This window comes from Heteronotia binoei, chromosome 9, assembly GCF_032191835.1.
Source record: "Heteronotia binoei isolate CCM8104 ecotype False Entrance Well chromosome 9, APGP_CSIRO_Hbin_v1, whole genome shotgun sequence".
Taxonomy (NCBI): domain Eukaryota; kingdom Metazoa; phylum Chordata; class Lepidosauria; order Squamata; family Gekkonidae; genus Heteronotia; species Heteronotia binoei.
The window spans coordinates 48300536-48312576 of NC_083231.1; the positions used below are offsets into that span (position 1 = coordinate 48300536).

Here is a 12041-nt window from a genome sequence, read left to right on the forward strand (position 1 = left end):
CAGGTCATACTCCCCTAGCTGGATGTCCTCTCATCATGATGTCACTGGTGAGAGTCTGAACCCTCCAACATACGTGTTCTGCATCACCTGCCTATCATCTTACAACATTTCCTCCATCACACCTTTCTGAGGTATCTGATCAAAGTGCCAAAGTTGGGGGGGGGAGGGAAAACCTTGCCATTTTCATCAGCATGCCCCCCAAATGTGTATACATATGATCACCAGCACTGATGCATGTAATGAGTTAGCAGTGAAATTAACAAGGCTTTTTTCCAACCTGTCACCTTTTATCAGAAAGTAGAGCAGGGTCGTTGTGCAAATGGAGTAAATGGATGAACAGCAGATGTCCATGGTCTTAGAAAAGAAGGCAGGCTCTGCTTAAGGAGCTGTGCCACTTCTGTTAATAATAACTAAAGTAATAGTTCCATGCAAGAAGAAAAAGGTGAAATGTTTTTTAAAAGTCCCAAATGTATATAACACTATTTTAAAAAACCCAAAGCTGCTGGGCAGTCTGAAGCGTCACATTCTATGAAACTCCTCTGTTCATAAAGCTGTCTATAGAGCAGCAGTACATTTCTTTGATAATAAAAATAGCTTTTGTAAGTTTGTACAGGATTGTAGCCTTTTTATTCTATGATGTACAAGTCTAAGTAACCTTCACTGAAGTCAATGAGATTTACCTGGTAAGTATTTTTAGGATTAGCCTCACTCATGCTAAAAATCATAATGTTACTTGCATAAGAAAACTTCAGACTCTAGCTAGAACAGTTTGGTACACATATAGTCCAATTTGATGATTATGAGAACATTATAAAACACAGGACATTCTACCTTTGTTTCTCTGAGCACAAAGCCATTCTCAGAACAACAATGACTACTCCTGAACAACACATGTCAAAGCATAGATAAGACAGGGTTTTCAGTCATGAGAATTTCAAAACTATCCTCTGAATGAGGGTGGGACAATTTGCTGCAGCAAACTATAAAGTGAGCCCGAAAACAGGACAAACCTCTCCTTCAGAATAATCCACAAACTGAAGTGGGGTTTTCTAGCAGAAGCCAGGAACAGTGGTGCTTACAGAATGGAATTAATATTTCTTAAGGGAGATATGTATTTGCATACCTCTTATTTTTCCAAGGCTGACTGTGGTTTTTTTCATTCTCAAAAGCACTTGTCAATGGCTAAACTATAAGCAAAAACATAGTGTGGGGTCTCTTTCATTATAAGCTCTGTGGGGTCTCTTTCATTATACATCCATTTGTATAAATACAAATAATTTATTTTTGCATGAAACATTAAATCAAATAATGCCAGTTTTTCAGACATTCTCAACATCCGAAATGTCACAGTTGTCATAACAATTCTTCTTTCCTGCTTATGTTGCTTAGCCCTAAAAATTTCATGCCTAATATATTTTAGAAAAAACTTGTCCTGAATACAACTTCATGTGTTTAATGGTGGAAACTGTAACAAAATGACTTTTTCTCACCTTTCTATTTGTTTCAGGTGTTTTAACTGTGCTTTAACTCCAGATTTTAGACTTTCAATATGTATATTTGGATTGACTATTTAGTTCTGCTTCCTGAAACAATTTTACAAAAATCCATGGGTTATAATGAGCTAATAAAGGAAAGGTTAAATAGGTTTCCCTGAAACCAGGTAGGAATACTGGTTTCAGTATCTGGAGAAAGAGTCAAGGAATGACAGTTAAAGAATGGCAGTTGGAAAAAGTTGGTTGGGAAAATGTCAGAGAGCATGAAAACTAGGAAATTAGAGAGAAATTAGTTTACTGTACTATGGTACTATAGAACTGGACAGAAACAGTTTAAGATACTAGAGTACTGAGATATGTTACAATACAAGTAGTTATAGAAGATGAAGATGACAAGAAGGAGGAGGAGGAGACTGTATTTATATCCTGCCCTTCACTCAGAGTCTCAGAGCCGTTTACAATCTCCTTTCCCTTCCTCTCTCCACAACAGATACCCTGTGAGGTAGGTGAAGCTGAGAGAGCTCTTTTGAGAACTGCTATTGAGAGAGCAGCTCTTTCAAGGACTGTGAGTGATCCAAGATCACACAACAGGTACATACGGAGGAGAAGGGAATCAAACCTGGTTCTTCCAGATTAGAGACCGCACACTTAATCAGCACGCAAAATTGGTCCATAATGAAATCCAAATTGATCATAGTGAAATCCAAAAAAAGGGCATGATCTTGGTCTGAGAGATTATTTTTTTTATCCCTTCTGTGACTTTTCTTTTTTTTAACATCCAGCATGACAAAGAGTTCTGGAAAATTCAAAAGACTGTAACATCTGCCATTGTTCCTGATCTTCATAAAGGTATTGCATGGCTTTTGCCTGGAGATATGATAAAAAGGTAAAGGTTGTCCTTGAGCTGGCTACCTGAGCCCAGCTTCTGCCAGGATCGAACTCAGGTCATGAGCAAAGCTTAGGACTGCAGTACTGCAGCTTTACCACTCTGCGCCACGGGGCAGAGTGATACAGTCAATCTAAACAGCACAGAACTACGAATGATGGTGCAAGTAACCTTATGAATCAATCCACTTGTTTGGATACTAAAACAGCTTTTAATAGTAATAGAGATTTGAATAGCTTTTCTGTTTATATGTTTTTCTTCATAATAAATAGTTTATTTAAATAAACTGGTCAATAGTATCATCTTAACCACCCACCTACCATGGATAAGAGAAGAAAGTGATTTGTCCCTAAACTGGATTTTACAGTAAGCTTAAGTAAAATGAATATGACATACTCAGAGAGGCAGTGTGGAAAAAAGTAAGTGCGGTGGCAACAGAAAGAGATAGGTAGAGTTGTCAACAGGTTTTGAGAAAAATATCCTGTCCTTTCAATAGAGGCTTAATTTGTGGAAATAAGCATCTGAAGCTTTTCATGGCATGGAAATAAAATTACCTGGTAAATAACATCCCATTAAACCTCAATTAAAGGGCCAGGACATTTGCTTCTAAAGGCAGTTGACAACCCTAAAAAGTAGGGGTTTGTGAAACACCCTATTTAGATCTACTTATATTTATTATTTATTTATTAGGTCAATTTATACTCTGCCCTCCCCACCAAGCAGCAATGCTGCTGGTCTGTTTCACTACCGCGATCATCTAAGAAATCTTACAAAATTAAAAACAACTTAAGGTCTTCCCTCTGAATACTAATTTTTACGTAAGAAGTAAGGACAATTAGCACCAGTGATGCTTAAACTCAAATAGGCTCATCTGCAATCCTATAGACACTTGTGTGGGATGAAACCAACTCAATGGGTCTTTCTTCTGAGGAAACATGTATATAACTGGCTGCTGGACTGCACTATTTAAAAGCTTAGAACAGGGGTAAAGAACCTTTTTTTCTGCAAAGGGCCATATGGATATTTACAACATTATTCACGGGCCATGAAAAAATCATCAACTTAAAAAACAGTGCTCCGCTGAGGGAGAATGATTCAGGCCAGTAAAATTAATGCAAATAATAATTTTTCTATTCAAAGTCATGTGTGGAAAGCCTAATCTGCCACACGCACACACACACACGGCCTGCCACCTTAGGCAAATGCATAGGTCCAGGGCTTTTTTGTAGAAAAAATCCAACAGGAACTCAATAGCATATTAGACCACATCTCCTAATATTAGCATATTAGGTCACACCATCTGGGATAATCAAGTGCAAACTGAACTGTGACAGTAACTTTTCCAGGCCCTGCAGCAATTCTGGCCGGCCAGCCAGGCCCCAGGGAGGCTGCTGCACAGTACATCTGGGCCTTGTGATCCCTGCCTGGCCCTGGGGAGGCTGCTGCACAGCGCAGCTGGGCCCCATGATCCTCACTGGCCAGCCAGGCCCCAGGGAGGCTGCCACATGGCTTGATTCGGTCCAGCAATCCCCGAGGGCCACACCAAGTGACCTCAAGGGCCGTATACGGCCCTTGGGATGGAGGTTCCCCACCCCTAGATTAGAAACAGCTGAAGGACTGTGAAGGGTTAAGTCTTCACAGAGCCTTCAGTGACAGGTTGCTCCAAGGAATCTGAGTGGGTAGCATCAGCTGAAGAGAGAAAAACTTCTGAGCTGAATGCTGAGAAGAATTCAGTCTGACTTCAGCCCTAGCTGGGAAAAGTCGAGTACTGACAGATTTGGAATTCAGCCATGACTGGGAGCAGTTTTAACACAGACAGGAGAATTGAGGAAAGTCAGGCCAAGTTGATAGTTTATTATTAAAAAGTATTATTATTATAGTTAGATGGAGACTCCCACTCAGGCCAAAGAAAGGGGATAGATCTTCTAGAGGGAGAAGGAATTTTCCTACCCAGTCCAAACAAGGTGATAGCTCTGAAGAGTGAAGAGATCCCTGATCTGGTGTGATTAGAAACAAACTGAGGAGACCTTAAGAGTCAGTTAAAAACTCAAGACAAGTACTGGTGTTTCAAGAGAAGGGGTTTGGGTACTGGAAAGAGTGTACCAGTCTTCTGAAACCAAAAGAGTGAGAAAATTCTCGAAGAAAGTGTGCCGGAGGGTTTGGAAAACACTGGAACAAACCTCCCAACTTAAAGATTTTAAGAACTGTGAACAGCTTATGAAACTCTTATTAGCCTGAAATATAAGAACTAAAGTCTGTGCATGTAGAGTTATCAATACTAAGTTACCTCAGAACTTTCAACTCCTAATTTCACCTGAATAAAACATGTTATTAATTTAGAATATAAAAACATCTTAGTGCCATTAAAGTTAAAGGGGGCTCCCAATCCTTCCCTCAGGTTCCAGGGTTAACCAAACAGCCAAACCATTATACTGGGACAGCCAGAGTTCTCCAGAAAAGAAGAAAACACATCACTAGAGCTGCTCAGTCAGAAAGGGAAAGGAAAATCTTGCCGCTGAGGCAGGGAAGTGGATGGGGCCCATCATACATGCACCAAAACAATGAAATCCTGAGATTATTTTCCTAGGAATAAGCCCTATTGAATAGACTTGCTTAGACTGCTTTCAAAGTACATCTAACTTTTGGTACAAATGTGTCAACTTTTTAAAAGAAGCAAATTCATTTCATTTCTACTCTTGCACATTCCTCAGCTGTAAACAAAGAATTTCAGCAACTAACACCTAATTGATACATATTTTTATGATTAGAAAAAAGGAATCACATGATATACCACATCTGGCACTGTCAACAACATATTCCTAAAGTAATAATGACTGAAAGCAAGCAAACAACAAATGCATGAGCCAGTGCTCAAATGGCATACTCAGGAGTACTTCCATCACCAGAAAGACCTCAAACCACTTCATCCTATTTCCTATTAAACAATAAACTGTTTGAGGATTATGGCCAAAAGGAACAGTAACTTTGGCTGGAAGCAAATGAAGCAACCACAAAGCTCAAGCACACTCCAGTTGCAGCATATGGGTCTATATTGTTTATAATCTCTTCCAAAATGAATGGGGGGGACTACAAAAGGAATGTCATTTTGATTTAAGAAACCATGACCCTGTTCTTGGTGCCAGGAAAGCCACTGAGCAGGATTGAATGGATCCAATATTAACTCACTCAAGCCACTTAAAGAACCTATAAATCTAAAACACATGTCATGCAATCAGCAGATGATTCACTGAAGTCTGGAAAAACTGGGATCTCCCATTTACAGAGGAATTTGAAGGATTAATGGATCTCTAATGAAAACTAACAGAGAGATGACTTAACAACACAATCAATAGACAAGTGGTGGTGGCCACACTCACTTGATTAGAGTTGGTGCTCAGAAGCTCCCCCCCAGAGCCAACATCAAGTAAATTTTGTTAAGATTGACTTAGTTATTCATCGTCACAGCAACCATGTGTTAGATCATTATTGCCAGTACAATCTTTTTTTTGGGGGGGGGAGGGGGTCACTTTTCTGGCAACTGAAAGATCTATTGCAGTATAAGTTTTTGTGAACTACAGCCCATTTCATAGTGGGCTTCAGTCCACAAAAGCTTATACCACAATAAGGAAGAGGTTCTAAGGAAGTATACTCAAACAGAAGTAAGTCATAGTTTATTTAATGGGGCTTACATCCAGGAAATAATAGCCTTGTCTCCTATGAACACTTCTAAATCTGGACTATATTCTGCAGTAAAATCCTCTACAGTTAATTCATCTATTTGTTCATTTGGTGCCATTTATGTCAGAGACTGGTAAACACCTATTGAAGCTGCCTATCAGGCCATTGGTCCATCAGTGTCGGTACTGGCTACTTAGACTAGCAGCAGCTCTCCAGGGGTTTATGCAGAAGTGTTTCACATCACCTATTACTAGCTCCTTTTAACTCTAGATGCCAGGGATTGAACCTGTGACTTTCTGACTGCCAAACAGATGTGCTACTGCTGAGCCACTGCCCCTCCCCATTTCTGCCCATGTGCTGTTTTTCTCTGTTCTTCTTTAGTCCAACTGCATAGCCCTAATCCTGTTGATTGCAGCTAATTTCTTGCATCCAAATGGACAAAAATGAACTCTGCCAGCCAAAGTTCCTTTGTCTTCTGAGGAACAGAAATTGCTTGTGTTGTATTTTGTTTCTGATATGCAATCAAAATCACATTTGCAGTTTTTCCTAGTCCTGATTGTTTTTAAATGCCTCCTAATGTGACAGTCGATGACTGCCCAAAGAACTGTCTACAACATGATACTTTGGGCAGGGGGTAACTGACTTAACTCCTTTTTCCCATCAGTGAAAACACATGGAAAAATACATGTGGAAGAAGTTATGACAGAATGAAAAAAAATGCAATAAATTACATATATCAAAGCTACATGAGCAGGATACTTTTTTCCCTGTGTACTGCTGGACCTGGATCCTCCCTACAAAATCCACCTGCATTTTGTGTTCCATATAATTCCTTCCACATGCATGCCTCCATGTGTTTTCTTCACCTTGGACTGCATCCCAAGCCCCAATGCACTAGAAAGCACTTATCTGTTTTTCAGCTAGGGCCAATAAATGCTGGTAAAGGGAGAAGTTGTCCAGGGAAAGAATCATTCCAAACAAACCAGAAATAATCTGAAGACACTCCTACTTGAGCAAAACACCAGCTTATTTAGAGGATAATTTCTCCCACATCCAGTAGCAGAAATTGAAAGAGGGAGGAGGGAATCATTGCTGTTAAGGGAAACCTCAGCATTTCCATTCCACCGGCCTGTTTATGGAAGAAGCCAACCCTGCTTCTCCTACACAACCACAGCACCTGCTAGTTTCAGACAGCGGCTTTAAAGAGCAACTTCCTCCCCCTCCCACAGTTCCCACTGCTGAAGCTGCTGACTCAGCAGTGTCTGTGAGAATTTCAGACAATGTGGCTGCCAATAGGTGACCCAACACTTACATCTGTCCCGTACACAACATTTAAAGTGTGTAGGGAGAAGAGGAATTGGCACTCAGTCATATTCTTGAAGGCATCTCAGTCTTTTCTATGCACATAAAAACCACAAGTCTTATTTGTCCCAAATAGTAGCACATGCTACCATTTGCACATAGCACAAATAGCCAGAGAGCTGGATTGGACACATGAGAACACTATCTATATCTGAGATCCTATGAACACTTTTACTTGAAACAAGTCCTACTGGATTCATTGGGGCTTACTTTTGAACTAACATCCTAGGATCGACTGCACACTGGAGAGTTCTGATGTGCAGGAGCAATTAAACATCAACCAGATAAGGTCAGCTGCCTCTTTAAACAAGTGTTAATAAAAATTCTTCCCCCTCCCAAGAATGCAGCCACATTGCTGCCTGGCAAAATGCAGCCTGAAATTCTGTAGAACTTGACAGCCTGCACCCTGTATGCATCATTTTGGTTCCTCTTAATAAAAGGTATTACCTGTCTTGTTTCTAAACCAAGAGGGTAAGCTTCATCATACAAAACCATCTTCAACATCAGTTCGAAGTACCTGAACAATGACTATAGTGAAATGAGTGTCAGAAAGCATGTGCAGAGGGTGTCCCTATATCGTTGTTGCACACCTATAAGATCCCAAGGCAAGAAGGGATGTGTCCCAAGTAGTTTGAGACCCAGCTGAAAACTCAATCCTGAAAAGGAGCATGAAGAAAAAGAAAAATAAACTAGTTTCGTTTAACACTTCCTTAGGATAGAAGGGAGAGGCATTTAGTTGCCCCCAAACAGGCGCCTGCTCTAAGAGCCATCCTAGGGCAGGAAAAAACGAATTCCACACCTCACTCTGCAGTCCCTACCTTCTCCCACCGCTCGCAAAGCAGCTTTTCTGATAGCCACAACACAGCTGCAAAAGTGTGCCTAGAGCGGCAAGTCCCGAGAAAGGAGGCGCGTGGAAATCTCCCCCCAGTGGCTTTAGTGCAAAAGTCGCGGAGTGCGCCTGCCCCGGCTTCCCCCGCTTACTCTTGACCGGCACGGCCCAGCTCCGCACCCAAGAAGGAACCAGGTGAGTTGCCCCTTCCAGTTCATCTCCCCGGCCTCCGACAATAACAGCAGACAAGTCCCCAGAGGGGGGTGGGAGCCAAGGACAAGACGGGCAGATGGGTGACGCGGAAGGCACTTACCGGCTTTGCAAGGGTCTTTATAATCTATCGCCTCAGCCTTATCCTCTTCGATGAACTCGTCAGGGTAGTCATAATCAAGGCCGGAGCCGCGAGGGAGCCTGCCCCCCAGGGTGACCCCAGCCAGCCACGCAGCCATTCTCCACCACAGCATTTTCAGTCTCCCCCACGAAGGGGATGGTAGGCACAAGGCGCTGGGAGCCGGGGATGGCTGTCTCTGCCGTCCACGCCGGATTTTCAAGGCGGCTCTCTCGGCTGCACTGGAAGGCTTCCCCCAGGAAATTCCCCACTGGCGAATTATTCTAGGCGGAAAGGGGGCTCTTCTTCGCTCCGGCAAAGGCAAGAGGCGCGCGCTTCGCCTGCCTCCTCAAGGCGCCTTGCTCCCCTCGCCTCCGTCAAAGCCCGAGCAAACTTTCCTGGCTCGCTGCTGTTGCCGCCGCCGCCGCCGCTCCTCTTGCAAATTCTCCCGCCACAGCCGCCGTCGCCGCCGTAGTAGTAGCAGCCGAGGGCCACCCGGGGCTGTTCCTGCCGGGGCTCGGCGGCTGAGCCCACTCGTGGCAAGCCGTTCTCCCGAGCGCCTCTCGCCCAGCCGCCCGCCGCTCCGGTCGCTGCTCCTGCTGCTGGGCGAGGGAGTCGGGCTGCACATCAGCAAACTGCCGAGGGCAGAGCAGGAGAAAGAAGCGGGGCTGAAGAGGCTTCCCCACTGAGGGCGCCCCGCCGGGATGGCAAAACGGAGCGAGGGGCAAGTGCCAAGGGCTGGCTTTCTGCTTGGGTCTCCGGGCTCCCCCCACCCGGTCCTCGTCCTCCTCCTCCCTCCCCTCGTGTCAATGCACGAAAACGGCCTCCGCAGCCCTCGTCAGCATCCTGCTTACTTATTCATGCAGTCAGGGTCAGGATCCGGGCTGCTGCTCTGCTGCGTTAGTCGCCTCAGGCCAACACGACGCGCGCCAGTCCAGGGCCGGCGGGCCTCTCTCGCCATCGGGCTGTGTCGGGAGAGAAGAGAGGCATAGCCGCCCTTGAGGGAGCAGGTCGCGGACGCGGGTCAGAGTCGGGTCAGCAGCAGCAGCAGCAGGTTTGTGCAGAGGAATCCTCCCAGGAGCCGGCAGAGAGGAGGCTTTGGCGACCGGTGAGGAGAAAGCGTCTCTCCTGGAAGGCTTCTGCCTGCCACTTTCCGCTGCCGGCGGCGTCCCAGGCTCCAGGAGGGAAGGAAAGTTTCGAGAAGCAGTTTGTTCAAAGGAAGGGCTCTGAGAGTACCATTGATCAGCAGAGTTCAGCCAAGGAAAGCCCTTTCGGCTGTAATTAAGAAATAATAACAACCACATAAAAGGCAAAGGCGAAAGAATGCAATGAAATCAGATTGCGCGCCGGCAGACAGTAGCAATCCTTTCTGCACGGGCAGCTCGGCTCTCTGGCTTTCCAGCGGATGCGAAAGGTTAGGGAGGTTTTTCAGAAGCAAAGTTGGCGGCGGCAGCTCCGGCCCTCCTGGGTCTGGAAACGCGCCGCGCGCTGTCTGGCAGCGATCAGTCCGCAGCGAAGTCAACCAAGCGCTGACTTGGGCGTCTGAACCAACCAATTGGATGGGCGCGTGGAAGCCTGGAGAGAGAAAACGTGGAGCTGGGAGAAGGAAATACATGCACACACACACTCCCCCCAGCCGCGGGGAGAAAAGCATTATGCCTGACAGTATTGCAAGTAGGGCACCCTCCGGAGGTGGGGCGGGGACGGAGGAGGGAGGGAGGAAACGGTTTTAATTCTTTTCCACACCAACGTGACCGTCAGTGCTCTGTCCAACTGTGGCGAGAGTTTCACAGGCAAAGCTCCCCTCCGCCTCTTCTTGCGAGTCTCCCCCAGAAGAAGAAAAGGAGGGTGGGTAGAAAAGAAGCCTGAGAAGGAGACAGGGAGCTTTCACCTGTTCTTATCTCTCTCGGGGTGGTGACTCACATTTAACATGGAATTTGAAAGGGGCTTGAAGTTTCTTGTACAGAAGACTCTCTTGGATGTTTTCTGAAGAACAGAGAAGCTTTCTGAGCCACAATAAGTTCCCAAAACAATAGAAAGGGTGTGGGTGGGTCTCCTAGCCCCTTAAAGTGGAGATGTCAACCTGATGCTTGCAACTCCCCTGCTAGGATTAGCAGAGTAATAGTCATAACAACATTCACTGGGGCTAGACTGCTGTTTATGTACTCCACCAGAAGACCTATAGTTATCCTTGACTTTGATGGCATTCACCTACAATTTGCTGGCTGCCAGGAGTTCTAGCTCTTTAGCATTATCCAGCAGGCGAGCTAGAATTGATCTGCATACCTGTTGTATCACCTTGGTTACATATTTTATATTATTATATACTTCCTGTGTGTAACTCTACCATACAATATAATAAATAATGCAGAAGTTCAGAGTATAGATGAACTTGCCTGGAAATTGTTTCATCATCACTTTGACAATTAGAATTGCTACAGACTGCAGGACCATGGAAGGGTGGTGGGTGTTTGGGGAAGGGGACACAATCAGAAGCTGATAGATGTGACACTGTCTCAGAAATCTGAAATGATTCTCTGTGTGCTTGAGTTTTATCCATCACTTGCCTTCCTACATTGATTTACAGACCTGGCTCAAAGGGGGGTGGGGGAGGCCTTTCTAAAACAATATTTCAAGTGGAAAATAATTTTCCATGTAATAAAGCATAAAGCAAGTAGAACTTGCTCTGGACATTTGCTTTGTATTCTTCTCTCATTATTAAGGGTGATATTTTCTTAAGGGTTCTCTGTGTGCTGCAGTTTACCTACGCAACTTGAAAAGCCTTGTTTGTTTTTAGAATTCCAGAAGACCTATAGTTGGCTTTGATGGCATTCACCCAACCTTGGCTGAAATCTTCCCAATTTTATCCACAATGTTTATTTCTTGAGAACTTTAGAAGCTGTTGATCGTTTTCACAAATGCCAGTAGAACTATCAAGCCAATATCATACAGGTATTTAGGAAATATCTTATCACACACATTACCACCATCAACAAGAACATCATGAGTGTAATTCCATCAAGCAGTGGCTATTATTTTAAAAAAAACCCTGATTCCACTTTCCTAGGTTTATTTCCCTGAATAACGGCAAACAAGTAATCTCTCTAGAAGTCTCACCATTTCCTTGTTTAAGACTGAAATCAAACTTCAGTCATAACAACTTTCTGCCCATAAGATCTAGGTTTTCAAATAAACTGTATACAGCAGCATACATACCTTGGAAACAGCGTGTTGATTTTTCATTTTTGTGGCTTGCAACAATAAAACAGTTCTTGACCCGGATCTATAAAATATATATATTAGCAGAATCATGCATGCAGACAAGAAGGTTTTTAATTATAGGGTCTTCTCAATTGTCTCATAGCTCCCAAAGAAAAGAACGCAGTATGCAGTCTCAAGTGTGCCAGTCTCCCTAGTGAGTTCATTATTAAACTATATCCTTCCAGCAGGAGATTAACTATCCCA

General features: G+C 44.0%; 2 protein-coding genes across 2 annotated transcripts in view; one reads left to right on the forward strand and one right to left on the reverse strand.

The window, feature by feature from the left end:
* The window catches only part of TLL1 (tolloid like 1), a 191454-nt gene extending 182742 nt beyond the window's left edge, over positions 1–8712 (reverse strand). Inside the window, exon 1 of the mRNA XM_060246563.1 lies at positions 8562–8712. Coding sequence (XP_060102546.1) covers positions 8562–8712 — 151 coding nt within the window. The remainder of the gene's footprint in view (positions 1–8561) is intronic.
* Positions 1–12041, forward strand: part of TMEM192 (transmembrane protein 192) — a 488151-nt gene that overhangs the window by 34865 nt on the left and 441245 nt on the right. The window lies entirely within an intron of this gene.